The following is a 27,760-nucleotide window of genomic DNA, read 5'->3' on the forward strand; positions in this document are numbered from 1 at the left end:
GAGAGAAAACTCAGGTCTGGCGGCTACAGTGCGATCTTCTTGATGGCATTGGATACCGAAAGTGACAAACCGGAGTGTACGCAGATACGCATGTACACCGATGTTTCAAGCACAGCCATCAGCCATTCCAATATTGAGCACATCACCGCTCTTCCTTTGATCCACCACCCACCACCCACCATCCCATCCAGCTCGACCAGCCAGTCTGCCTTGGCATATTCAGTAACTTCTAACCGAGAAACTGGGTTGATATGCTAGACATGGTTCGTGGATAAGCAGCATACAATGAACCGTGCAGAATGCAGGCCCTCCTCTCCCTGTCACACTTATAAAACCACATAATTATCTCCACTCTTCGATAGCGACCACTTCGCGTCTGCCAGCCAATGGATTAGGTTAGCTCTCCCGATCCTGAGAGATCGATTTGGAGAAAAACGTGGTCTCGGGACCCAGAACCAGCCACGCACCCTAACCTGCTGATGTGTTGTTATCGGAGAAATTGGATCTTGTTGATGGCAAAATGGAAATATGAAATTGGAACCCATGCTATTGACCGGCATCCATTCGCTCAGCCTTCACTCATCACCGTCGCTATCTGCAGTCATCAAGGATGCCCACTGCTTGTTGCCCCAAGTCAGATCTCACTGCCAATCATAACCAGACTTGGTAAAGGCGTTCATTCTTGGACTGTCCCAGAACCAGTTCACCGGCACCAATCGCGTACTATCCCGCCTCAAGTTAACAGACTCCACACGGGGTTACCCGACATCCCTTGCAGGTTCCCGTCCAAGCCCTTCCGCCTCACTTCAAGCACATTTTGTTAAGCCAACCATACCGCTGGGTCCATACCAAACTCTCAGTTTTCCTCTACAGTACTCCGTACGGAGTGTAGGATCGGAAGATGATTCGGGTTATCCACCGCAACAAAGAGGACACATCTTCAGATTTCCAATAGGAGAAGAAGATTGAAGATTGAAAACAAGCCTAGAATGGATAACCCAATTACTTCGCTCCTTTGGTGTGTTGAGCTGAGCTGAAAGTGTCTGTTCGCGCGTTGACCCACGTTCTCGGACAACTGTCACCTACGGATACTAGCCTCGTGATAGACAATCGACATTCCCGGCATCATAAGCGGTCACCTCCAGCCTCCAGATGACTGTATGTAACTGGGGAGATTGTACTCCGGGCTGAGGAAGTCCTGATTCTGATTGATCTCTCCGGCCCTAGCATCGCGTCGTATCGGTCTTGCTCACTGGCAGGCTTTTGCGTTGTATGCAGCCACGACTGGGATAGTCTGCCACCGTCCAACTCACATCAGGCCATTATCCAAGACATAATTCACTAACGCTATAGACACACGAACTGATCGGATGTCTCAAATGCTGAGCGTTGTCTTTTTTGCTGTTTCGACTGCGTATGCACACGACGAGATATCCTGCCAAACATTTGATCGAAAAAAACAAGACAGGACAATAAATCATGTTTGAAGCAAGATGAGGAGCTAAAAAGAGCGGCGAGGGGAAACGACGGGCGGCGTTGTGAGGCTTTTGCCAGATTTGCTTTTTGCAAGACAAGTGAGAGTCAAGAGGTAAACAAGAAGCGCGAAATGTTCGATCAAGTGTGATCGTCTACTTAACATCTTGCACCATCTGCGGCTCCCCCGGTCTCATCACCACTTTGTTCCTTGGAAAGCTGCCTCATTGGTAGACTGACCGAGACATCAGAATCCGCCATGCAGCATGCCGCCATCGAGCCGCTGAGGGCGGTGTCGGTGAACCATCCCGGTTTTAGTAGACTGTGACACAGTATGTACAGCACATAGTCTATCTACTATCTACCCTACTACCACCTCTTGTACATACCTTACATGCATGCGTGCATGCATGTATGCACCGCGTCCGACGATGGCTTCACGAGGATCATTATTTTCCCCGCCCCGGACGTGCCGCAAACGGTCATGGCCCCCCCCCCTACTTGTAGGTATGACACCGTTTCCGTCTGTCCTCGTGAGAACCCCTGCTCTGGGGTTCGACACTATATACCCGACGTGAGATTAAAACCGCCGCTGATACCTCTTTGTTGGCGGCCAAAACTTTGATGTCTTCTGCTGGTCTTTTTTCTCTGGAGTTCATATACTCCACCCTCTATTTACTATGATGGACATGTCTTCTTCGTCTCATGACCTCGAAACCATGTCGTCTTTGTCCCTCTCAACCTCAGCTACGACCGACTTCAATTCTTTACCAACAGAACTTCGTCTCAAGATATGGTCACGGGCCAGTGAGCCCCGTATCGTTTTGTACGGTGATCTGGTTCAAAAGAGCCGGTCTTATCCCTTGCCTACCGTTACACAACTCACTGCGGAAGCGCGAGATGAAACTCGCGTCGGGTACGAACCGATTGGTAATGGATCATTCTTCGACTTCTCCAGGGACATCCTCCTCTGCGACCACAGGATCACAGATCAGGTGACCGACCAGTACCTGGATGGTCTTGCCCCGCGGATACGGCGTCTTGTCTTCTGGGACTGCTTCCCTGATGATGGACGGGTGGAGGGACCCTATCACTATTCTGTCTATCTATCGGCGTGTTACCGGCAGCCAGATTTTGGGAAAATCGAATTCGACAGGTTTTGGTTCCCTAATGTGGATGACATGTGGATTGTCAAGGTCGGGGAAATCGACCCAGCGTGGATGGTCCAGGTGGACCCAGAATTGCCATACAGAGAGCGGCTTCAACAGTTGGCGAAGCAGTTCAGATACTGGGTGGACGAAAACATCATTGAGATGGCACCCCTGGACCTGAACGAGCCAGAACCACAAGCTGTCTTGAAAGACGGCCGTTGCGGAAAAGAAGACTGCCATGAGCTCAACAGGCACCGCAGTATCATGCTGTCCAAGGTTGCCTTCCTCGAAGGTAGATACAGGACCCCTGATGACGGACAGAAATGGATCCGAATCATTTCATGGCAAGCTGGCGAAGAGAAAGTCGTTTACGAAAACAGGATGAGATGGGTGGTTGTCGAAAGAATTCTGACGTTTGACTTGCAACGGGATGGATGGAGCGAATCTGGAGTGGAAGTGAGACGACGTAGCATCCAAGGTAATTGAACTGGATGGGAGACACCTTTGACAGGCTCAAGGCTTTGCTACTGCACGATAAGAACAGTACCAAGGCCCTGGATAACTAATAAGTGCATGAAGTTCAACAACGGCACCACTACAGGGAAGAACAAATTGACACTCCCTGAGGGTAAATGAAGAACAGGCATGGAGAGGGGCTCAGGATATGAAGAAAACTCATTGGACTATTATGTCCAGCCAGAAATGACGGGCACAACGATAGGAACAAGCTGTGGTTTAGGCGCTATCATTTTACGCAACTCAATGATGAAACAAGTAACGGTATCTAATTATTTAAGTATTCATTCAAAACATACTGAGGTATGTTGTTTCTGTTAGTTGTATATTGCATTTATTCATTTGGGGTTCCAAACAAACAGAATGATTAAAGAAATGGCAAAACTGAAAGACTACCTATTTCCTCAATCCTCAGGTGAACCTGCATATGATACTTGAACTTCTGAACATCTAATGTTGTTCTTGTATCGCTCTACCGTTCAAAGTAATTCAGCTTGTTTACCTGACATGGAACATCTGAATACATCTCCTGGTACTGAGATCGGCGTTATTATAGTAGTGTTCAGACGAACAGAGGATGATATAACATTAGGTAGCCTCTAACTGAACTATAGCCTTCCAATGAACGGAGATGTGTTAGCATGGACAACGTCCCTGGATGATGAACACTTCATCTTTATACTGATGTTCCGGATATGATTTGACTATAAAGCCGAATAACATGCCACCTAGGTATTTTGACAACCACACCATCTTCTATTTGCATTCACCAAGAAGAGATCCATCTCAACATCTCAAACAACAGCTTTGACCATATTCACAATCTTGCTACCTCTACAATGTTTTCGGTGCTTCCCAATACAGAGCAAGTGATCCTCGCTACCATGGGTAATGATATCGGCAAGCTCATGGGGCCCCGAATTGTCAGCTTTTTCCCTGAACAAGCACCTAGATGCGAAGATGACTATCGCAGAATCGAGGCAACGATATACATCGGATCTCATATGCCTAGACCCGGACCATATCAAGTGTTCGAGCGACTTCACCGCACTCGCTTCCAGGACAGGAACCATCGGTCGAGGCGAATGTCTGCCACAAAGGACACCTTCTTGACACACAACATGGTCTTCCCAAAGGCCGTGCCCTCGCAGTCTGGATCTCTTCATGGATATAACCTCATCAGTCTTGGCCTCCGTCTGGTTGCGTCAACTTTTGATTATGGCGAAGTTATTCCACACATCCAGTTGACAGAATATGCTTGGCGACCTTTGAGCCTCAGGGCATTTCCTCAACTTGAAGAGTTTACTATGATGTGTCTGCGACATACCAGCCGCAGCCACCAAAGTCATCTACCCTTTCTCAATTCCTCAGCAAACAGACGAGGTGAGTACTATGGTTTCCGCTACCACCAAGATACCCACCGCGTGGAGTACACTCAGCTAATTTGGTCCGACGTCTCAGAGCTTGCACTCGCTGGCGAGGACCCTGCAAATGGGCTTTTTCCTTATACAATTGTCCGTTTGTGGATTGTCGGACAACGGCATGGTCGATATAGGATGCCAACAGAGCTCGAATGGACGCATCTAGACCTTTATTCGGACTTTGGGGAGCACCATCTCAACAGAATCAGAGACTTGTGGATTCTGACTCGAATGAGACTCGAGAACCCGATTCGAGATGAGACTTGTCAGATAGTAGTCTGACAGACTTTGGGCAAGTATTTTATCGTGTTTATGAAAGCACAAGGGCCGGGATGTGAGTGGAAGTTGGGATTGAAGTTGCTTCGTTTGATGCTTTGAGAGTAATGTTGGCCGTTACGCTCTTTCTTGTATTTGTATTCGATTTGTTAGTTCACCTCAAAACTAAAGGAAAAAAGAAAAAAGAATTAAAGAATAAAACAAAACAAAATAAAAATAAAAATGGATATTTACCATTGAATTAGCATTCGTGACTCGAATTGCTATACTGTTGCTAGGCAAAGAGTAACAAGTGTATACTCTTGTCAGGCAGATGATTGTTTACCTATAAATCTGGCTAGAACAAGGTCCAAGAGTTGATGTCATGTCGTCAGCGCAAATGGACGATTTCGCAACTCAATAATAGTATTGGCGTGACAATTATTGATATGCTATATGACATTCGCGTCCAATTGATAAAGCAGTTGCCTAGGTAGACATTGTTACATGCATACCTGGGCTTTACGACCCCTGAGTTACTGCAACCGAGCACCAACAGTATACTCAAGGCATTGCAATTCCTCAACTATGACCACCAGGATCCTTTTGACGTAACTTATTTTTATCTTATTTGAAATGCGACAAATAAGTGATGTGTATAAAGATACATATTCGGCTCCAAGACAAGAAATTCCAACGCTCAAACTGTCTAGCCTCCATTAGTGTACATAGCAATGGGCTCGTCAAACCCGGCTTTGAATAATCCTACAGAGATATTATATTACGTTCTTCCGATCGTTTCGTTTCAAACTCGAAGCTCGTGACCATTCTCCTGCTGATTTCCTTAGCCTATTGCCCAGACTTATACTGGCAGCTGAAAGGCCCTGCATTCGTGAGGGAAAAGAGGACTCAACTCTCTCCCAGTTACGAGGCATCTTTGCGTCGTCGTCGCTATCACCCAAGGCTGGACCAGGCAACATCATCATATGTCTTTGCCCCTTGAGCATGGCTCCCTGAAGAGCTGCCCATGATTCAACCTGGCCATCTGCTGCCTCCTCCACACAGTTGCACTCGTCGCCTGCGGGGCATTGCGTTTCGCCGGCAGCATGCCACTCTGCTAGACACGCCTCATGACTTGCGCAACCACAAGCCAAGCATGGAGGGAAGAGAGCATCCACAGGCTCAAGGCAGTACACACATGTGAGCTGACTCTGAGTTTGATGGCAGCGATCACATGTACCAACAGCACCACCGACTTTGGAGTCACTGGAAGTATAACGAAGTGGTTCCAGCTGGATCTCGTGTATGCGGCACATTCCTGTGACATCAAGACCGCGGCCTGATGCAAGCAACGCTTGAAGCTGATCCTTCTTGCCCATGGCAATGGGCGATGAGTTGTGTGCTTTGCCATCGTGGCCAGCGCCCGGCTCATGGAAGGCGTCGTCACCATGCCCTCCAGTCATGTCTCCCTTGAGTGAGTTGAATTTCATAATCTCGAGTCTGGAGAGTGGCTGATTCCACATTTGCAGCATTTCAGCATACGCATATCGATAACGAGCATGGACATCTGCCTGGCTGGACTCGAGCATGGATACGTTCAGCCAACCATCATCGTCGAAGGCGGTTTGATCCTCCATCGTGACGGCAATCTTTGTGGGCACAAGTGACAGATAATCATCCCTCCCATAATCGTCATCATCCAAGGAGGTTCTCCCACCATTCGAGTCCATCGCGGTCGACGCACTCCATGTAACGTTGCCCGGAGCCAGACTGCTGAGGATCGTCTCAGCAGGGCTGGGTCTCTTTCTTACTTGATTTGGAGGTGACGACGAGCTGACCCCTGCAAACGAACGTGGCAAGTTGGCAGCAAAAGCTGATGCCAGACCCGAGTTTGCTCTATTTAGAAATCGCGTGTTTGGAGATGTAGACACGCTGGGCGGTGCCTCGACTTCCCCTAAATACCCCTTGAATTTATTTGGCGGCGTCTCTCCACAAGAGTACGAGTTCGATGCTGCATCACCACCCCATATGCCATCGTCTGAGGCCTGAGATCCAGAATAGTGGACAGGAGTGTGCACTGTCATCGGTGTGGTAATAGCTGAGTTGGTATAACTGCGTCCACCAACATTCCACAGTGAGGCGTCAGTGGGGAAGTAGTCTAGCGAGAATGCTGGTGCCTTGAAGGGGAGCGGAGTCTCGGGCTGCGGTAGATGCGATTCAAAGTAAGCCACACTGTCTGCAGCAGAAGACTCGCTGAATATACAAGAAAGCATTGCCAACATTTGGATGTCGGCAATCTGCTCATAGTATGCAAAAAGGTCCATGATGAAGTCCCTGGCTAAGGGATGTCTACCCCATTTGACTCTGCCAGACAATGCACCTTCATGTCTTTCCAAAAAGGAGTCGAGAGGAGAAGTATCGGCATTGCACCTGGAAACCACATCGTGGGCTATTACCAGAATAGAATCGCGCCTCTGATTGTGGGCGAGTATCTCGAGCGGAACGCCCTTCTTTAATAGAAGCCCAAGATATCGCCAGACATCAACCAGATCTCGAGCATTGTACTTCTCAGCAACCTTTGCGTTGTGCTCACAGACCTCGGCCCCGTCGCCAAATATGGCGTACTCACGCGCAAATTCCTCTTTCGAGGGGAGAAGACCACGGAAGTCATGTATCGAGATTAGGTTCTTGGGGCGACCAGGCCTGCGACGACTTGTGCCAGTGCCAGTACCAGTGCCTACTCCTGTACCACCGCCACTCGAGCGTATTGATCTGTCTTCGCTCCATGTTTTCCTAAACTGGCGGCTAGGGTGGTACCAGAGATTAATCTTGTGCATTGATGTAGATTCCGAATCACTTGAAGATGATGAGGATGAAGACGATCCAGAGGCAGAGGTATCAGAATCCCCGCTGGATGCTGAACTGACTTCCGCCATAAAACGTTGTCGAGGTCCAAGATCATGTGCGATTCTGCCAAAACCCGCAAAGAATGGTTCCCCCTTGGGACGTTCCCTATAAGCGTCCATAGTTGTTGTGAACAATGCGCGCGCCTTTTCCTCTTTGGAGGGGAAGAAACAAATCAATCGTCCGTTGTGTGAGAACCTGGCACCGCAAGTCCTGGGTGGCGGTGGCACGATTGTCCTATTCGGAGGTGCAAGCGCGGTATCCAGCTCGTTATGAGGGGGCAGTTCTTGAGACATGGATGCTGAACCGCCAGCGGGGATATCCTCGTCGGATTCACTAGAGCTCTCGTCTGCTAGGCCATCGAGCTCATCATCTAAATCTCGAACATTCTTGAAGAAAGTTGTGCTGCTTTCAAGATCAACTTCCCCAAGCAGATACGTAAAGGCAACCTCGAGGCAATTCTTTTTTCTCTGCAAGAACTGATTGGCCAGTTGGTGAATCTCGCGATCAATCTTCTTGTGCGTCTCTGCAGGCATGAAGGACGATTTCTCAACATAGAACTTTGGCGCCCTGGTCTTAGGATAGCCGACTGGAATATCAATCCGGACCTTAACGAAGATAGTCTCCCCATCGGCGCCCCAGGGGCCGTTCAGTGAGACGTTGAGAGTCAAACTGTCCATATCAATGTTGTCCCACCTCACTTTGGGAAGTTGATGGCTGATGCGCAGAAGTTCCTCCTGAATAGATTCAGGTTCTGCCCACTCATCGTCAGGGTATCCATGGCCAAAGATACCCGAGTCTTTCGATAAGTGTCGTTTGGCGCTCGTTGATGCCTTTCTCTTAGTCATGGCAATTCCTTTCATCCATCCTATTTGCGACTGGTTACGATCGACGGATCTTCCAGACACCTTGGCCTTCATTGAAGGACCTCGCCACGCCATCGATGTACGGTGGCTTTGAGTTGTGCCTGATCGCATTCCTAGAGTAAGAGCACTTTGCTTATGATAGCTGGTGCCAGGCCGGTGATCACTCATTGTGGCAGATTTACGATCGCGATCCGTACTTTCGTCGACTGTACGGAAAGTCTTGTATGTTGCGCCTTTTCGAGTGATGCTGATTGCTGGATCGGCTGGCATGCCGCGTTTATGGCCGATAGCGGCGAAGATTTTGGGGTCGATGCATTGAAGCTTCAGTTCGTTGTCTGTGCCCCAGGAGACGAGCTGGAATTCACGGTTGTCTTTACCGTCATCAGTTATGCCGCCACGGCATCGCCACAGAAATTCCTTTGCTTTGTGATCTCCGTGCCCCGGCCAGACATCGATTGGTTGGCTCGTCACTTTCGATTCTGGTTCAAAGTTGGTGTCGTAGAGATAAAGATCTCCCGGTTCGTTCTGGGGTATTGCGAGGAGGCCGTGTCCGAAAGGTGTATGACGAGCTCTCCATACTGGAAATCCAGTTTCAATAGTATGTTGCAAGGGCTCTTCCGCAGTATAGTCCCAGAAGTTGATCCTCTTGTCGATGGAACAGGAGACGATCGCCTTGGGGTCAGATCGATTCCAGTCCAGACCATATATCTTGGATTTGTGAGCTTTAATGGAATTTATAGGTTCAGAAGAACGGCGTTCATCCCAAATATGCAGCCATCGATCGTGAGCAGAAGCCAGAATGTGAGATGCTTGGCGGTTGTATTTGACCTGAGATGCACCTGCAGTCCAATCGCAGAAGGTCAAAACAGGCTGGCGTGGTCTTCGAAGATCCCATGCGTGAATATAGCCATCTACTGAGCAGGTCGACAAGAGGTCTGGATGGTGAGCAGACCAGTTGACGTCTGTAATAGCACGACTGTGGCCTTGAAGAGAATGTTCTATGGCACCTGAACTTGAGTCTTCCCTGCGATTTAGATTCCACACCAGGGCACGATGGTTGGCAGCTGAGACGATCCAGTAGTCACGAGCAGCAAAGGGTGACCATTGGACATCCACAACCAACCACGGGAGGCCATGAGTCCTCAGTCGCCGGGGAGGGCTATAAGGCGAGTCAAGATCTATGATTGCCAACCCATCAGGCCTATTTGGTTGTTAGGATCTATCAAGTCAACAGTACGCCTTTAACCTACGAAGCCAAAGCGACGTCTCGCCCAGCAGGAGAGATAGTGGCAGAGCCGACTAGGCCATCAACATGAATGGTGCCATCTGACTCGAAACTTTCGCTCTCGTAGGCGGATTTGATGACCTTGCCCTTCTTGGGGGCATCAGCAAGCTGGTCGAAGGAGGGCATAGTGATGGGCTATCTCGAGAGGTTATCGCGACGTTCCTCATGTCGCAACTCATATGATAACTATGAGGTACGTTAAGGAGAGGAGACACGGCGCACTGCCACTGAATGGCTTTGAATCATGTCATCATCCAATCCACAAGAGGCCAAAAAAGGATGGAGGCGTTTGAGTACAGCGGGAGAGAAGAGCTGCCTAGGGCAGGGTATTCTTCAGTACGAACGTTGTATAAAGAATGGATGTTATTAATGAAGTTGCTCACCTGAGCCCGCGTTCCTCACTAGATAATGATTGACAGGAGGTGGTCAGAGCGCGCGACGTCGTTCCACAAGTACCACCACTGCTGTTTGAGGTGTTGTGGTACATCCCCCATCCCCCGCCATTGAAGTAAGGTAGGTGCCCGCCTGTGAAAGGTTCAGCACTTGACGGAACCTTCCGCGGCCTTTATTGGGCGTGCATTGGAGGAATGGTTGTATGATAGCGCCTAAAGGACATGTACTTTCAAGTATGACTCTCTCTACATACTAGAGACAAACTACTACCTAACCACTATAATGGATGCATACGGCTTATCTCTCTACCCATCTTTGCCTAACCATTTGTTGATAATCGTCACTTGTTTTATTAAACGATCAGGTGTTCAACAATTCTATTCATTTGTGACGCGCTGCCAGAATCTTTCTCTTCATTTAATCACTCCCATCGGGGTTTGTTACTTTAGTAGATTGCTTGCTTCCCGATAATACTGGGCTTTATCCGTAACTACCTACCTACCTACCTACCACTGCCCCGCCGTTGACCTTAATAAGTGCCCGCCAAGGTATTTCAAGCATTCAACTCTAGACCTCACCCAACAACCTTTCTATACGTGACTCTATCGAAAGCTACCGCTACGACGACAAGATATCTTACGAACAAGCTTTCGCCGATACAAGAACCGCATTCGCCGATATCGAATATCATCAAAATACCTTCACATACCCCGACTCCATCATGGCTCTCCCCAAGCGCATTATCAAAGAGACAGAACGGCTCATGGCCGAGCCGTAGGTCATCCCCGAGGCTACAGGTCTTGCGCCTTGACTTCGTAACCTAACACTCGTCCCGATACAGTGTTCCAGGAATCAGTGCCGTTCCTCACGAGGATAACCTCCGATATTTCGATGTCCAAATTCACGGTCCTGCCCAGTCTCCGTATGAGGGTATGTTCTGTATCACTACCGGCTGATCTGCCAACTAATCGGGACTTCAGGCGGTGTTTTCAGCCTCGAGCTCTTCCTCCCCGACGATTATCCAATGACTCCTCCCAAGATTCGATTCCTCACCAAGATCTTCCACCCAAACGTCGATAAGCTTGGTCGTATTTGCCTCGATGTCCTCAAGAGTGGGTTACATATCAGGATGCACATATGTCTAGGACGGCCAAGCTAACAAACGCTACAGATAACTGGTCTCCCGCCCTTCAGATCCGAACTATCCTCTTGTCGATCCAGGCTCTCCTCGGTGCTCCTAACCCGGATGATCCTCTCGCTGCAGATGTCGCCAAGAGCTGGAAGGAGGATGAGCAGGCCGCTATTGCAACCGCCAAGGAATGGACGGCCCAATATGCGAAACCTTGAGGGAAAATGATACACCAAGAATAAATACCTATGAAAAAAAAAGCAGAATTTGAACACCCAGGGATGATCAAGTTGGGAGAACAAATGCTGGAGTTCAGGTGCCAAGCGATGTCTCATGGAGATACTTTCCGTTGACTTTGAATGTGTACGTTGGCACTCGCAGGTTTGCTCTTGTTCTTGTCTGATAGACCTGAATGCTTTTGCTGTCAAGAAACGCATCGCTTTTTTGTCTAGTTTCACGCTGATACTTTAACAATACCTGCCGCTTTAGCGTGAAAGGATTGTATCCAATTCCTGCTCCAGGTAGTTCCTTGACCTTTCAGTTACTACTAGTTCGTTGTTCCTCGCCGTATCTCCACGACTACGACATGCCACAGCTGTGATCTGAGTCTTGCTCTCTATGCAAATCAGAAGTTAATTGAGTTGGGAGACAACTTAAGTCTCTTTTCCTACACCAGGTGGTAGGATGGTATTTCTCCTTAAATATAATCCAACGGTAAAATCAGGATACTGGAGTATTTGGTGGTCATTAATGCCAGCCATTCTATTGAATAAATTCTTGTTCTTGAGTATGTGTGTCGCGAGGAAGATCATAGCCTCGACTCACCTAAGGCTTGGTATCTGAAAGGAATTCCAATACTTTGCAGCCTTGAATTGCACTTAAAGGATTATGTTTCCTTTTTTTTTACTGTCTTGCTATATTGGAGGGTTTGAAGGGCTAACTGGGTCATGTTGTGGTGGTAGAAGTGGCAATGGAGAGAACAATAATAAAACAGATCAAAATATCATATGCTAGGAAGCAACGGAAAAGGCATGCCGTGTTCCGATCTATCTTCTTCTACTTGAGAAGCCATCGAAATCCGTCCAGCATATGTTTCTCGCAAGTCAAGGCATGATCAAGGTGAGGAGCCTTGAGCCAAAAGGTATGCGGCCAGCCCACCTCCACTTGAACCTTGACATCGATACCTGCTTCCCTAAGAATCATGGCATAGCATAGCCCATCCGAGTATAGGGTGTCGTTCGAAGTCAGCTGAATCCAAGTACGAGGGTGTCCCTTCAGCTCATCTTCCGAAACCTCAAGAGGTAGTTTCTCAAGGCCATCCCTAGGTTTGTTCCGTTGTAAATATCCACCCAATGATGTGATAAACGTTCCAGACACGCTTGTGTGATACGGACGTAACTTTTCAGGTACAAATTCCTCGCCACTGGCTCTGTCCGCTGTGACTGGACACCTCAGTAGCAGTCCGTGAATGGTACCCTGAGGAGCTGCTTGTGCCACTGCAGATGCCATCTGTCCACCACTCGAGCTTCCAATAACGATAGTTCTTATCTTTGGATTGTGGAGTTTATGAAATCCATCCAAGCTGTCAGAAAGACACACGGTAGCTGGATTCTGAGGCAGTAGGCGATATCCCACCGAGTAAAGTCGAATCCTGGCAATGCCCGACTTGACAATATGCCTGCACGATAGTTCTTCGCTATCCGCTTCGCCAACCCTCAAGCCACCGCCGTGGTAAAATATGACGATAATCTCCGGCTCCTCAGCTTCGGTACCTGTAAGGTCCAGCTGAAGGACAGGGATTGGATGCCCATCCACAGAAGAGGGAATAGTGAACTCTTGCTTCGTAACTCCTTGGGAGAGCTCATGGTCTCGGGTTCCAGGCGCCGTAACTTGAGCATATAAGTCGCGACATTCCTGAGCATAAATCGGTTGCCGTTCTTCTACACTGCTGAATACTCTAGGGGGGCCTTTCTTCTTGGCCTCTTCTTCATGTGCAAGCCAGGCAGCGTCTAATTGCGGTGCCGTCCTAAAGACATAGGTTTCGAGTTCCGGACCTGGAAAGACCATGATAAATTTTGATCTTGGATTTTGATAAAGCACTTGATTCGAGAAGTATTCGCAGTACTGACTATACGTTACGAGGGATATATGGCGTATCTTGTAAGTCGGGGTATTCAGGCTAAAGGCCGACACGTGACGATGGTATTGCTGTAGGAACTTCCAGCAAAGATATTGTATGAGACTACCTATTATCTAGAGCTAGGTCTGAATATCTAGAGCCTCGCAGTTTTGGTCAATAACATCCTTTGAGCAAAGGACCCTCATATCGGAAAAGCCAAGCCTGTGTTAAAACAAAGAAGATACAGGAGTCTAATAACTAAACAGGTAACCTATGAAAAACCCACAAGAAGCTCAAACCGACTCCTGGAATTCGAATATGAGCAACTATTCCAAATAGTATACTGCCTTTCATGTAGTCCGACACCTGACTTGGACTTAACTCTCAAGTTGTTCTCAGATATAGGGTATACCAATACATGAGTAATGATACAGATGACTAAAACATTGCCGAACAGAATGAACTCGATCGGATGGCGTGCCTACAGTTAGATTACGGTTCACTTTGGGTACATCAAGAGATTGTCCTGTACATTAGGTGCCCATATAGAAATTCGGCCAACATCTCCCTCGGATTGTTCAACCTCCTGAAATGACTGCCTCCATACTCGATAGGTATTGGGCCGAATATCGACGAAGGAGTGAAGATTCATTCCAAAATAAATCCTAAGACAGCACTCGAAAGTGACGAGAACAAAGAACAAGACTGCTCGGCGTGAATTGGGCCATCAAGAGACATCAATGGGAGAAGCCCGAGGTTGGTCTGGGAACATCAAACCGCATTCTCAACAACCCAGTAACCATTTCATTATGAAGCACAGAGGAAAAAATGTAGCGAATTGGAAATGAGACAAGCCGGGTTCTCCCTCGGGATCTCGTATCTACAATGCTAGAGTACACAACGCGAAGCCGGAAAAGGTATATCGCGATTCGTTTAAACAACAGCCAAGTCGCCGAACTTCTCCTGCAGTGGGTGTTAGTGCTGTCATTTCCTCTATCATCCGGACAACATACCTTGTATCCTGGCACCATCCATCGGCCCTTGGAAACGAGCTGATCAGTCTTCTCGTCGATAGACTTCTCGGCAGCGGCAACCTCGTCCTATAACTTGTGAGAATCGACCCAATAGTCTCAGCTTCGGCGGTACGTACGACAGTGAGCTCCTCAAATGGTCGGGCCTCCTCGATGTTCTTGAGGGTAGCGGCAAGATCCTTAAGCTCAAGGTCAACGGCCTCCTTGGTAGCCTCGGCGTTCTTGACAGCCTCGGCCTCGAAAGCGTCGATGGCCTTCAGTTGTCGGCTAACATCGTAGGTGACAGGCTTGAAGGCGCTGAATCGCTTCTCGATCTCATCGATGATAGCCTGGTTCTTGAGGATAGATCGGTACTGGGAGAAATCGACGGTGGTGGGCTGCTCCTGGAGCTGCTGAACCTTACGGCGGACGTCCTCGTTGCGCTTCTTGAAGGCCTGCAGGGAGGCAACGGTCTGGCCACGGAGACCGAGGGAGCTGGTGACCTTGGTCCAGTCAAGCTTGAGAGCTGCGCTTCGCTGTCGGAGAAAGGGAAAATTAGCTCAAGGCATCCTGAGACGTAGAGGCGCGCGATCGGGACCTGGGGGAGAATTTCGACAGCACCTGCGATCAGTCACACGCGCCAATTGATGAATTGAACTTACAGTCGCCATTTTGAGGAAGGTTACGATGTCGAGAGAGCGGAGAGGATAATCTTGATTGACTGTTGATGACTTTGCCGAAGTTCAGGGAACTACCGGGCACTAAAAAGTCACGTGCTTTCACTCAAATACCCAGCGGGCGGCGTTTTCGGACCCCTCATTGACGTCGGCTCAGGATGAGCGAGGACAAGAATGAGGAAAATTGAAGTTCAAAAGCCGATCATTGGCAAGAGAATATCGAGTGATGAAGCACGAGATGCCAGATACTCTTACGAATCGGGATACGGTGACTCGGCGTAGATGGCAATTAGCAATTGATTGAATAAGTAGTCATGAGATCCATCGCTCATGAAATGAATATCAAGTCAGTCAGTCCGTAACAATCAGTTAACGAATACAACATCACGCATGGTCAAAATTTCAACATCATTCTTTGACGGATTTTTGGGTGTTATTCCCCTTCAATTGTTTCCGTTATTTAGCATCAACTCCATTCCGCAGGGTACAGTTCGCCAAGAACTAATACAAGAGCCCAATGTTCGTCCCATGTACATGCTTTTTTGGATGATCGTCCAGCAGAAGCTCATGCTTAGATACTTAGAGCCATGATGGAATTGACGATATCGTTGTCGTTCTCCTTCAACGCCTTGACGGCCTTGTTGCGGCTGACGTTGGCTTGGGTCATGACGAGCTCAATATCCTTATCCTCGAGTCCGGAAGCATCGACCTCCTCGTCGTCATCCTCGTCCTCCTCTTCATCCTCGTCCTTGTCCTTCTTCTCCTCAGCGTTCTCGGCAGCCTTGCTGGGCTCACCGTGGTTGTGGCCAGAGTGGTCCTCAGCATTGGCGGAGGCGAGCTGAGCAGCAGCAGCTTGTTGAGCAGCGGCGTTCACATCCTCGATCTTGGCCTCACCGAAAACACTGGCTTGAGGTCAGACGCAGATCAATCATTTTACAACAATGCAACTTACATGTAGGTGTTGCTGTTGGGAGACTTGTAGACCTCGGGGTTGTTGATGACGAAGAGGATCTGTAGCACTTCGGTTAGCACCAGACACCTCATTTTACCCTTCCAATCTCTTCAAAGAATCCGCCAGCACTCACGTTCTTAGGTCGGCGGAGAGTGACACGGGTGATGCCAGGGATGCGGGTGAGGTGCAGCTTCTCAAGGGCCTTGCGAGCCTTCTTCTCGTTGCGGTTGTGGATCACAGTAGAACCAGCGGGGAGCTGGCCCTCGCCGACCTCCTCGACCTCGGAGTCGTCGCTGGAGTCATCCTCGTGCTCCTGGACGGTGGTCTTCTTGGGCTCCTCGTCGGGAAGTTCTTCAACGCGGGGGTTCGACATTTTGGCGACTGAAGTGCGGGCACAGATGTTAGTAAATCTCAGGTAAACAATTTGTGGCAGCAAAATCTTCCCGAGACCGCAAAAAATCGATAGCAAAATAACACAATGAACGTAACGACAGCTGCACACTTACTTGTTTTGCTGATCCCAGTTACGTCTGTTTGCTGGCCTGATCTCTCACGTCGTCGTTTTGTGATGGGGTCCTCGCACAGCGATAATTCTAGGGCTTGGGAGGTGGGAACTAAGGCGCATTAGGTAATCAGATTCTGTGTCACTACGTCTCCCCCTCTAGCATCCGGATGTCTAAGAACCTAGGTAAGTGACGACGAGTGGAGGGAAATACATGGACAGTCTGGGCAATAATTAAGGTTGAATATGGGGATACAAAATGGCTGATTGTAAAGACATGCATGCATGCACAGGCAGCGGAGTTTTGGGGTATTCATTTCATTTTTATTTCGGCTACAGTTCACAATGAATCCATGTTCTTTTTTGATGCTCCTTATGCTTTGAATTCAGTTGATCTCAGAATTTCCGTATTGACGCCGCTCATCATGATGATGAAGTGTGACATACAGCCTTCCAGAACGGAGCAAAAGTGAATCCAGCAGCCTCTATACCGCCGTGATGTGTTTCCTGCCCAGTTCCGTGCCACTTGATCTAAACCCGACTTTCAAGCACCTCCGTGACTCCAGCTTAATGACCCATTTATGCGGAGGCCTTGACCTTGGCCAGAGCCTTGCGCTCTTCGAATCGTCGCTGCTTCTTGAGTCGGAGAACCTGGAAGCGCTCGAAGTCGGTAAGACCCTTCCTCCGCTCCATCTGATCCCGCTTCTTAGCCCAGTTGGTCTGCTCCCACTTGGAGTCGATCTCGGACTTCTCCCAGAGCTTTCGGACAACACCAGTTCGGGAACCGCGGTTCAAGCCCTCGACGATAAGAGAGGAGAGGAGGACCTTGCTGAGGGGGACGGCTTGTCGGGGAACAGCGAGGCTAGCGTTCGCGGAAGGACCGTCGACGAGAATCTGTGACGGGGTCAATATCGTGTGTTTCGGCAGACAAGCCTGATCTGAAGCAGGAGAAACCTACTCGCTTGTGGTCGATGATCTCGACGATCGTGGCCAGGCGGCCGGCGAAGGGGTGGTCGCCGTTGATAACAACGACACGGCCAACCTCAACGAGGCGCCAGTTCGAACCCTCAATGACTGCGTCGCCCATTGTGACGGTGATCTAATTAACGGTCGATTAGTCGAGATGTTTCAAGAGTCGCGCGCGCAGTGATTGATTCTTCGAATGCAACTGCGATCGTAGGAGTCGAGGTTCATACCAGTTGTCGATTATGCTGTCCCGTTAGTTGGTTGTTTGCTGGAGCCGCGGACCTTGAAATCGCTAAGGACTTTTTGATCGTGGGCAGAAAAAGATCCTGTGCGTGCCTGCCCTAACTTTTCGATCTAACTTCCGGACTAACCTTTTCGCCGTCCCAAACCGATTGGAGCCCAGCACCCGGCAACGGAGCACGGGCCAGCCGACGAGAACTTCAAAAGAAATTTTCTGGTAGACATCAAGTCTTGTACAGCCCGACAATTCTCTTCCTCTTTTATTATCGGAGAGGCACGCGACGTTTTTAAAAGTGCATTAAGGTAAGAACCCAACACCGCTCCCCTTTTCACCTTCTCTCTCTTGCACAAGGATGAGGTAATTTGCGATTGATTCTGCTTGATGGCCCTCTTTCGCCGGAGTGGCTAAATCGGGCGGATAGCTGATATTCAATTTCTTACATATTCTGAAAGCACATTCTGTCTTATTCTCAGTCTTGCATGGCCTGGCATTTTACAAAGACTAACCCAAGACTATAGTGATACACCCCATACTTCTTCTCTACCTTGGTCGCAAGTGTAGTTGGCATATACTGCGAACCTTCAAGCCGCCACAGGCAGATATATCTAATGTTAATCGCTGCAATTAATAATAATTACATAAACATTCAGAAGCCGTACCTTTCAGTTCGTTTGATTCATGTGACATGCCGTGCAAACCCCCGAACTCGATATTTGATGACCATGTAGTTGGAACATAAATATATACATACTTATGTAGAATACAACACCCAATGAACTGGGGTGTTTGGAGAGCTATCATTGAAACAGACTTACACTTCAACAAGACCACTAGGCTTCCTCGTATTTACATACACAATGTCAAGTCAGGATTCGGCTTTCAATTCAATCATTAATTCATCCTTTCCGAATCATTTGCCTGCAATGAAACGGCCGTGATCTAAAGTATTGTTACAATTAAGCCTTGCCCTTGCGCTTCAACTCCTCTTCCTCTTCAGCCTGGATTTGAGCATCCACCTTTGCGCCCTTGGAAGGTTCGTTGCCGTGAGCGCGAGCCTTGTGGTTGCTGTCAGTTTTTCCTTCTTTTCTTTTGGCACCAGAGCCAGATCTCGATTGGACTTACAGGCAGAGTGGGATCCTTCTTTAATTGGGCGGTCTCGGGATCGTCTTCAGGCTCGGATCGTTGCTGTTTTGCATTAATATGGATATAATAGTGGATAACCTCTCATGGCGGCTCAACTAACCTCCTCAGCAGCCAGGCGGTTGGCGATAGATCGTTCATCCTCTGCAATTTTGTTAGAATGTTGTCTCGTACTTGATCGGCGGAATAGGTACGTACTGGAATCAAGGTTGTTGTGAGAGTTCTCCTTGCCCTCGTTGTAGGGGTCCTCAACGTTGCGCTCCGACTCAGGAGCGTTTCTCTGATCGCCAGCCTCGTAGACACCACGGTTACCAACGTTGGAGTAGCCAGACATGATGAGTGTGTGTTGAGATGTGTGTGCTTAGTGACTGAAAAGGAGAATTATGGGAAGAGATGAGGAGATGGATGATGTATGAGAAAAAGTTCCAGTCGATCTCAAAACCCTTTTGTAGTTCCTCTTCGACGATGAATCAGTGCCATGGTCGTACATCTTCTCCACAACCCTGACTTCATAGAATACGTCATGATAAATGAAAGTCCTTGCTCACCACAACAAAAACGCATCAGATCGCAACACATACGTCATAAGTAAAAAGAAAAAGATTTTAGCTCTGGCTTAGGGTTTCTGCGACATATGTTTGTTACAGTCGATCTTCTAGCGTAAGCGGTTGATATCAGCTTGGCGAGGCGTCCGTCTATGATCCTTGACAGCAGGCCACGTGAGAGACTCAACAACATCTCACGGGGTCTCAATGAGACAGAAAGTTAATTCTGCATATGTGGAAGCAATGGAGACCGAACATTACAACCATTCCTTCTCACGTCAAGGCTTGCTGCCTGTGATACGGCATAACTAAGTTTGAACCCGGGACAATCAGGATGTATTAGTCAGGCTCATCCGATCATTACATTTGATTTCTTAAAAGCCTTACTCATTGACAATCGGCTCGTAACATTTCGTGGTTATTGGGTTCTCCCAAATACAAAAACTACGGCTGATTATCGAGGCATCTGCTGAGATGTGGACCTTGACTTGAACATTCGCCCTGACCTTAACACCACATAGCCATGTGCTGCCAGGATAGTGACTGGCGGGATTAATGTAACTTTGACCCCTCTGGGGATTAATATGTATTAATGCTTTAGTAGGGTTAAAAGTCATCGCCAACAACAAACAAAGGTTTATATTTTTGTACGCACTTTCAGCGTTGCCTGCATTAAGTTGCCATTTAGACTTGATTAAAGAAGTAAAAGAAAAGATGACTAGGATTACCGATGAGGCTATATACATCTAATAATCGAAACCTGAGACTTGAGATGAATAAAGGTAATACAGTATTTCTGATACCATATTTACCAGTGACTCCAAGAGACCCTAGATGCAAGGTAAATAGCAATTGAAAAACATATGTCCCAAGAACATTCCCTCTCTACCGATGTAATATCTCTGGCCATCCATGAGAAGGCGGAAGATAGCGGATGGGTGTCGTGGTGGGGGCCTATGCACGGGCCCTGCACATCCGAGCCATTAAGTCATCTTCGGCGTGACAAGCTTCATGGAGCTATGCCGAATCGGAGCTCCGACATCAACCTCCATGAACAATCGTGAACTTTCAATAATTGTTTCTCAAACATAAACTTTTGAGGAACAACCGGACAAAATGTTTCGCTTCGTAAGTTACGAGGCCAAGATCAGATGTGCGTAGTTGCTAACAAGAAAACAGCATAAGACACTCGATATCGTGACAGTCTTCCACAAGGCCAGCTCTCCAGCATCCGTCAGAGTCGCCAACCTTTTGAAGCAGATCTCTGCAAATGCCACTTCTGGCGCTACTCTTGACCAAGCGAGCGATCACTCCGCCCAGACGGCCCCCATTCGAGACCAGTTTGAGCTCAACATCACCGAGGATCCTCCTACAGACGACCAGGTGAAGACAATTCTGGAATATGTTGGAAACAACGGTATCCCCAAAGTGATCAAGGGCGCAAATGACGAGAAGGAGGCTCTCAGGAAGTTCAAGGAGAGCAAAGAGAACTTTATTAGACCAGTGGTACGTTGCCTCTTTAACCTCACGATTGAAACCTACTGACTAATATACGTATAGGTTGTGGATTGGAATAACGGCAAGGCCATTGCTGGCGACAACGAGTCTGAGATCCTCAAGCTTCTGAAAGCACAGAAGTAACGCCTCTCAAACTGTCCATGAACTAATCGCATAACCCCTCTCTGTATATACTATGTCAATGATTCATACCATCTGACGATCAGCCATATTAGCATGCTTGTGTTAGTGACTGACCCATCATGAGCCGATGATAGTAGATTGACAAACGCTCGATTTTCTATTCGAAATGCTACAAGACATTGCCTTGGGTATGATTGCTAGCACATCTAGGAAAAGACCCTTTGTGAACAATAGCAAACTTTGGCGTTCAAATCTACCAGACGTGAACCGTATGCCACCAAAGGGCACTGGCATTAATATCGTCTGATCGCATGGCATTGTTACTGAACCAAGCAAGAAGCGAGTTCTCTGACAGATATTTCACAATCTGCCTTCAAAGAGTGGCCGTTTGTGTGGAGCGAGAATCAGCAAGCACCCGCGTTGAGCTGCAAGACGCTTGGGCGACTGCATTGTTGACGCCTTGAGTACCTCGAGCAAAACTAACCTTGCTATTTATCTGGTACTTGGTATATAAATACCGGCAAACCCAAGGTTAGTTGTGACCAAAGTCTGTTGCAATCTATTATAGCTCGCCTAGCAAGCAGGCTGCGAGCCGTTCAGGAAGGTTCCCTTACCTTTGTTTGACTTTGACAGTTTGCACTCCTCGAGTCACAAGCAAGCACTGCAAAGGCATAACTGTTAGCGAATGGATAATTACAAGCGAGAGACTTGTGATCACCAGTTCAGGTCTACACCAGCTGTGCCAGTGCGCATCAGTGTGTGCCAGTTACTAACGTTGTCAGTGCCAGTCACTTTAATGTTTATTCGGTGACAGTGTCGGCGGCAGTCAGGGCAAAGCCAGAACAATCATTGCCGCCTCAGCCTTCGGGTTCACTTTTATTTTCAGTTTCTCTCTCTCAACTCTTTCCTCTGCTCTCTCCTCTTTTCTTTCTCCTCCAACCTCACCTCACTCCCGCTCGTCTCGAGAACACCGACAAATCTCCCCTACTCCTTCTTTCCTCACGGCCCATCATCGCGCGTTGAGCATCAGCTTGAGGAAAGAACTACCTTCCTTCTGAAATCAATCTCCTTCATTTTATACCCGAATTTGAACCATAACTTGCCCTTCTTTTACGCTCGGGCGCTTCACTTCTCAAGGTAAGCCACCAACACCTCTACCTACTAACCTACGCATTCCCCGATTTATCGAGACGAGGTGAATGCTTCCATCTCATGATCCCTCAAGAGCTTCTAAGCTGGGATGAAAATTTTCGCGTCGTTCTCAAGATGAAGCGCGCCTTGTCTCATCATGTGCTAACCGACTGTTACACAGAGCATCATGGCTCAACCTCAACCCGCTTCGGCGGGTGAATCCTCCATGTCCATCGGGCCATCGCCGCCGCCTCAACCAAATTTGGACCCGAGCCGGACTTATGCCAGAGACCAGCCGGCTAACTTGCGCGAAGCCTTCACGAGCTTCTACCCCAATGGCCTACCCAACTTCTACAAAATGCTGCAGACACCTGGTCCTGAGGGCGTTGTTCAAACGTACGTCGAAGACTACCTCCCTATGGGATTTTACAGCAACCCTCCAGTCGGGGCCAAAGCCGTCTTCTCTACCTGTAATGGATCGACCCCTTTTCATTTCATGGAGCATCTACTGCCTCAGCGCCGCGTTCACCTTTGGTCAGGAGATGAAGTTCAATCTGCTTGCAACTCACTTCGTAAGCTCTACTGGAAAATCATAAAAGACATGCCGCGTCCAGACTGCTGGGATAGCTTGTGGGACTATTTTGATGCCCAAGACATTTACAATCACGGAGCTTTGAACCTCTGGAATGTGGTTAGTCAACTGTTTGCCGAGAACCAGTTTATCGCCCTCGACGTCCATAATGCTTTTTCCATCGAAGTTGGCCAATGGGTTGACCACTGGCTGTATGACGACGAAAACCGCGACAAACTCATCAAGAGCAATGAAACTGGCCTTTCTATCAATGGTGTCATCGGCTGGGAAGCTATGAAAGGCCTTCCGGATGATGCCATCCATCTTTTTGCAAGTGCCCTTGCGCATCGACGATCTCTGTTACTATCGCCCGAGAAATTGAGGCCAGGTGCAATGAAACCTAATCCCCTCAAGGAGTTTTATGAAAAGGGGCGCCTCGAAAACTGGCTAGGTATGTGAAGTTTGCTTTCAAAATCAGGTTCTACCGTTATGCTGACAACTTCATAGCGGGCCAACGCGTCCTCGGGCCTTCGGGCCTGTCTACAAGGCCAACAGAATGGCAGCCTCACCATTCCTTCCCTGCTTCAGAGAACGTCACTCACCCTATCATGGTGCTTGATGGCAAACACTACTTTAGACAGCCTGGATACCGTGAGCCCAGTGCGGTAGAGGCGCTCCACCAATCCGCAGCAGCAGCAGGGCCTTCCGTTCACGGCAACAGCGAAACAACCTCGATCGAACACAAGCAGGCCAACGACACGATCTCTCACGGTGGTCTCCAGGTAAATGCTCAGGCCAGAAGTAAATCCGCAGAGCCTTTCTCTTCAGTCCGAACACCATCTCCTCACACTAATGGTAAAGGAAATGACGTTTCGTCTTCCAACGGACACCACGAACAGGAGGAGCAGGAGGACTTTGATGCAATGACCCCCACAAGAGCCAAAAGGCATGGCCGCAAAAATCCCCGGACCACACGAGGACCTCGAAAATCCACAGTGACAACATCATTGCCAGGCTCAGCAGTTATGCGTAACTCAAGTCTTACTAGTCCTACAAAAGATGTTGCAAATGCCAAACATGGCACAAACCAGAGGCCTCCGACCGATAGCCAGAAGGCTGATTAGCAACTAGCCCAGGCTACTTCGAGTCGTTCAAAGGACCATATCACTGGAAACATCATCAGAGATGCAGAGTTGCGGTTGAGCACCAATGACAGACCCAAGAACCAGCGACCAAACCGAGCTTTTGATGAACCAGTGGCTTACGGTCAGAAAGAAATGAAGTATCCTGGAACCATGAGTACATTCAATCCAATGCAAAGGCCCGATGCAAGCTTTCAAGACAGCGCGATGAACACTGAGCCCCCTGAAGATATGAGACTTTCTGGGCAATTCGCGATGCCGACCCCTCCCGTGGCACCTTTGTACCCGTCAGGAACCTTGAGCCCTACCACTCAAGGAGACCATTTTATACCTCACCAACAGAATTATCCCATGCAGAATGGATTTGATCATGGATTTCCACCAGTTCAGCAGTCACAGCCGCTTCAGAGGGGTTCTTTGCCTGGTCGTGGTAGAAATACTAGCAACGCTTCCCGCAACGATCGTTTTGATTCGAACGATGGCCGATGGTCTCACCAACACCATGAGAATAACATTGGTGGGAATGCTGGATCGAGTCGCGGAGGTTTCCATCGCGGAGGAAATCGCAAAAGCCGCCGCGGTGGCCACAACCAGCGAAACGCAACTGCGCCTGTTGCGCAACCTCATACCGGCCCTGACTTCAACCAGAAGAGGCGCGAGGGGGCACCATGGAAGGATTCATGGCGTCGGGATGCAGTTACTTGCCAGAACGTTCAGGATGGGTTTACGATCAAAGATTATGTACCTTGCTCTTGTCCGATCTGCGATTCTCGTGACCGCTCTGTACACATCATTGTCCAAGGCTATCAAGGAATCACTGTTCCAGACATACTCGCACGACTCAAGTTTGGCCTGGCTGAGAGATATGGACATGTAGACGAGGTGTTCCCGATCGCCTCGAAAGAACCAGGACGTTTTATCGCCCGGTAAGTCATGACTCGTTTTGGATTCATGTTGAATTCTATGACAAACTAACAAGAGTTAGGTTTGCAAACTCCTCGTCAGTTGGTGAAGCACTGACTATTGGCGGCGGCAACATGCCTGAGCAAGGCATATCTGTTACATTCTCCGCTGCGATGCGATCAAAATGGACACTCTTGGAGAAAGCACCCACTCGACCACTACCAGGCCAAGTTTCTGGTCAGAACTCCGCCGCTCCGCCATTCTCTCCTTATCCTTTCGGCCTATCGATGCCGGGCAATGTGCCGAGTACTGCCGCAGTCCCTCACATGATGCCAGGCATCCTTCATCCGGCTGTAGTCAATCCCGGACAAGCACATAACAGTCATTACTGGCAACCCAATGGAGGGCAGCGTTCTGTATCTGGGTTTGTACAACCTCCAGCCTCTGGTATTCCATTTACAACTGTGCAGTCCGGACCCGGCATACAGGCACACCTTGCTGGACAGGTGACTCTGGATCCAAGACAAATTGTCCCTCCTTCCATCCATCAGGCACAGGAAAACGCATCCCCTCCTGCGGTATTGCAGACTAAACCTCCGTCTGAAGAAGCTTTGGATGAAATCCATCACCTTGATCAAGATGTTCAGAGTAGTCCGCGAAGTGACATAAGCAAGTATACTGGGATCAAAGCTCGTGTTTCCTTGCCCGGCACCCCTTCGAAAGCTTCCCTTCCTTCCCAAGGGACCCCAACGAAGCCAAACGAAACAGTAGAAGGACTTGCGGGTATTGATACGACAGCACATCACCAAAATAAGATGACCATTAAGGCGCCTGAAAGCCAGGCAGAAACAAAGATTACATCCAGTCATCAAGCTGAACAACTGTCTGAACCAAATGGTGGCAAGAGCAGTCACAGTCGTGTGCCAAGCTTATTTTCTGAGAATGAGAAAAAAGAGAGGCGACGAGCATGGGCTAAAATTCCTATGCCTCTGACTCTCCGTGGGCCTCGCTCAGTTACTCAAAAGAACTCCATCAGCATCACCACCGAGCGTGGCAGCAACTCTGGGGTTGAAAAGAGGGACAATCGCCTACCTAATGCTACACAGCCGGAGTTGCCAATCTCAGGACAGACTGAAACCTCTGCTCCAAGCATCAGCGATATGTACGAGCCATCTATGTCCGAGAATCCCGAGTCTAGGTTTCCGTTACCGCCAGCGCCAAAAAGCTCTTCTGCTGCCCACTCCACCAGGTCAACAAACGAAGATGCTACAGAACCGCAGGGTACCACTCTAGATGAAGTACAGCCATCTGAGATGCCTGTAGCCTCTCCCGTGACCGAAAATGTCATATCCAAAGTTGAACAAACATTTGAGCAAGAGCATACTTCAGGCACGCTACCAAGAGGCAAAGGAAAGAATGCGAAGAAGGCCAAGAAAAAGAAAGCGAAGAACATGGCACCCACTAGCAACGAATCCAATCACGCCTTTCAACAAAACGAGCCGCCGTCTTCTCCTCGCTCCAGCAACATGGCGCCTCAGCACATGCATGGTAGCAGTGGAGGAGGGATGGGATCTGATACACACCATGGAGGTCTTATCGGAAGTCTGGAATCGGGTTCATCCTCGCCTGTCAAGCGACACCACAATGAACCTGAGCAGCCTTCTGCATCTGGATCTGCTAAGCGAAGTAAGAAGCAAGGGAATAAGTACGAAATGGCTCAGCACCAGCACCAGCCTCAGCCTCAAACCCAACCTCCATTTGACGAATCAGATTCGCCGGATGAGGACGAACGCGGCCGTCGTGGATTTAGAATGGGTAGAGGAGGTTCACTTCGCTTTGGCAAGCAACGTCGACCTCGCCCTATGATTGCTAGCTCAATGCTTGCAGGAGAACAATTCGATGCTCAAGCGCCACCTCCTTCGACCGATTTTTCTTTCCAATGCCAGAGCCTCCCCGAATCTGATAACTCGTTATACTTGCGCGATAATGGAAATAGCGCAAAGAGCCGCCTCAATCCCGAGGCCCGAGAGTTTGTATCTCCATCGAGAACAGCGTCTCTCATGAAAGGACCAGTTGCCAATCCTAGCGGTAGTGAAGCATCAAGCAGTGGCACAATGACTGAATCAGCTGCCAAACATGACCAAACAGATGAACTGATCCGAGAGGTCCCCAAGACCGGGCACGATGATGCATGCGAGACAACTCTTCAGGATGACAAAGCCCCATCCGCCGTAACCAGCCAGACCCCTAAACGTCGTCGAGCCATCTCAGAAGTGGTCCAAAAAGGAACTCCTAGAAAGGAAAAGGGGCCTGCTCAACAAGGAGAGGGAAAAAAGACTCCGGCAAAAAGTTCAAAACGAGGCAAAGGCAAGGAGAGGGCAGTGACGGTGAGTGCCAAGGCCAACAAGGCTGAGGCAAAGGTCGAAAAAGCTCAAGAGATGCCTCAAACCCCGGAGAATCAAGGAGGGAAGGTCAAGAAGCCTGGCCTGATTGACGATGACTGGCCCTCACTTCCAGCCTCTCGGGAACGGGCACAGTCCAAGCCACAGACACTCTCGATTTGGGGTGGAAAGACAAAATCTACCCAAGATGACGGTGGAATCGGACAAGGATCTCCTGTCACGAAGAACTAGACTGTGACGTGACCGAGACAGAACAGGAAGTACAGGGAGGACGGAGCAGACATGAATCGAGAAAGGGTCAGTGAATTTATTTCGGTTGGCACCTTTCGCTCTACTTTACATCAAATCAGTAGAGGGGGAAGGGGAAAACGGTGAATAGGGGACATGGTGGTGGGTTTCCAAGGGCTTACTTGCATTGGGCATGG

General features: G+C 48.8%; 11 protein-coding genes across 11 annotated transcripts; 5 read left to right on the forward strand and 6 right to left on the reverse strand.

Moving 5' to 3' along the window:
* Positions 1–2,192: 2,192 nt before the first annotated feature.
* On the forward strand, positions 2,193–3,110 carry J7337_008583 (uncharacterized protein; the record flags this gene model as incomplete). The annotated part of the gene is made up of 1 exon (XM_044826199.1): positions 2,193–3,110. One exon carries the CDS (start codon positions 2,193–2,195, stop codon positions 3,108–3,110), a length of 918 nt encoding a protein of 305 aa, XP_044679116.1.
* Positions 3,111–4,024: 914 nt separating this feature from the next.
* Positions 4,025–4,727, forward strand: J7337_008584 (uncharacterized protein; the record flags this gene model as incomplete). Its single annotated transcript, XM_044826200.1, has 2 exons — positions 4,025–4,523; positions 4,696–4,727. 2 exons carry the CDS (start codon positions 4,025–4,027, stop codon positions 4,725–4,727), a joined length of 531 nt encoding a protein of 176 aa, XP_044679117.1.
* An 865-nt stretch (positions 4,728–5,592) lies between these two features.
* On the reverse strand, positions 5,593–9,997 carry J7337_008585 (uncharacterized protein; the record flags this gene model as incomplete). Its single annotated transcript, XM_044826201.1, has 2 exons — positions 5,593–9,787; positions 9,837–9,997. 2 exons carry the CDS (start codon positions 9,995–9,997, stop codon positions 5,593–5,595), a joined length of 4,356 nt encoding a protein of 1,451 aa, XP_044679118.1.
* Positions 9,998–10,985: 988 nt separating this feature from the next.
* UBC13 (Ubiquitin-conjugating enzyme 13) lies at positions 10,986–11,611 on the forward strand (the record flags this gene model as incomplete). The annotated part of the gene is made up of 4 exons (XM_044826202.1): positions 10,986–11,038; positions 11,106–11,194; positions 11,245–11,376; positions 11,436–11,611. 4 exons carry the CDS (start codon positions 10,986–10,988, stop codon positions 11,609–11,611), a joined length of 450 nt encoding a protein of 149 aa, XP_044679119.1.
* An 838-nt stretch (positions 11,612–12,449) lies between these two features.
* J7337_008587 (uncharacterized protein) lies at positions 12,450–13,460 on the reverse strand (the record flags this gene model as incomplete). The annotated part of the gene is made up of 1 exon (XM_044826203.1): positions 12,450–13,460. The coding sequence occupies one exon, from the start codon at positions 13,458–13,460 to the stop codon at positions 12,450–12,452; it is 1,011 nt and encodes a 336-aa protein (XP_044679120.1).
* Positions 13,461–14,445: 985 nt separating this feature from the next.
* ATP7 (ATP synthase d subunit) lies at positions 14,446–15,193 on the reverse strand (the record flags this gene model as incomplete). Its single annotated transcript, XM_044826204.1, has 4 exons — positions 14,446–14,475; positions 14,526–14,612; positions 14,663–15,058; positions 15,185–15,193. 4 exons carry the CDS (start codon positions 15,191–15,193, stop codon positions 14,446–14,448), a joined length of 522 nt encoding a protein of 173 aa, XP_044679121.1.
* Positions 15,194–15,770: 577 nt separating this feature from the next.
* EGD2 (GAL4 enhancer protein) lies at positions 15,771–16,524 on the reverse strand (the record flags this gene model as incomplete). The annotated part of the gene is made up of 3 exons (XM_044826205.1): positions 15,771–16,101; positions 16,152–16,210; positions 16,285–16,524. 3 exons carry the CDS (start codon positions 16,522–16,524, stop codon positions 15,771–15,773), a joined length of 630 nt encoding a protein of 209 aa, XP_044679122.1.
* Positions 16,525–17,232: 708 nt separating this feature from the next.
* Positions 17,233–17,740, reverse strand: J7337_008590 (uncharacterized protein; the record flags this gene model as incomplete). The annotated part of the gene is made up of 2 exons (XM_044826206.1): positions 17,233–17,547; positions 17,612–17,740. 2 exons carry the CDS (start codon positions 17,738–17,740, stop codon positions 17,233–17,235), a joined length of 444 nt encoding a protein of 147 aa, XP_044679123.1.
* Positions 17,741–18,816: 1,076 nt separating this feature from the next.
* J7337_008591 (uncharacterized protein) lies at positions 18,817–19,334 on the reverse strand (the record flags this gene model as incomplete). The annotated part of the gene is made up of 4 exons (XM_044826207.1): positions 18,817–18,915; positions 18,983–19,045; positions 19,104–19,144; positions 19,199–19,334. The coding sequence occupies 4 exons, from the start codon at positions 19,332–19,334 to the stop codon at positions 18,817–18,819; spliced, it is 339 nt and encodes a 112-aa protein (XP_044679124.1).
* A 1,327-nt stretch (positions 19,335–20,661) lies between these two features.
* J7337_008592 (uncharacterized protein) lies at positions 20,662–21,186 on the forward strand (the record flags this gene model as incomplete). Its single annotated transcript, XM_044826208.1, has 3 exons — positions 20,662–20,673; positions 20,725–21,051; positions 21,106–21,186. The coding sequence occupies 3 exons, from the start codon at positions 20,662–20,664 to the stop codon at positions 21,184–21,186; spliced, it is 420 nt and encodes a 139-aa protein (XP_044679125.1).
* Positions 21,187–22,504: 1,318 nt separating this feature from the next.
* Positions 22,505–27,566, forward strand: J7337_008593 (uncharacterized protein; the record flags this gene model as incomplete). Its single annotated transcript, XM_044826209.1, has 4 exons — positions 22,505–23,339; positions 23,396–23,917; positions 24,020–24,956; positions 25,016–27,566. The coding sequence occupies 4 exons, from the start codon at positions 22,505–22,507 to the stop codon at positions 27,564–27,566; spliced, it is 4,845 nt and encodes a 1,614-aa protein (XP_044679126.1).
* Between the last annotated feature and the right edge of the window lie 194 nt (positions 27,567–27,760).

This window comes from Fusarium musae, chromosome 6 (genome assembly GCF_019915245.1).
Source record: "Fusarium musae strain F31 chromosome 6, whole genome shotgun sequence".
Classification (NCBI taxonomy): domain Eukaryota; kingdom Fungi; phylum Ascomycota; class Sordariomycetes; order Hypocreales; family Nectriaceae; genus Fusarium; species Fusarium musae.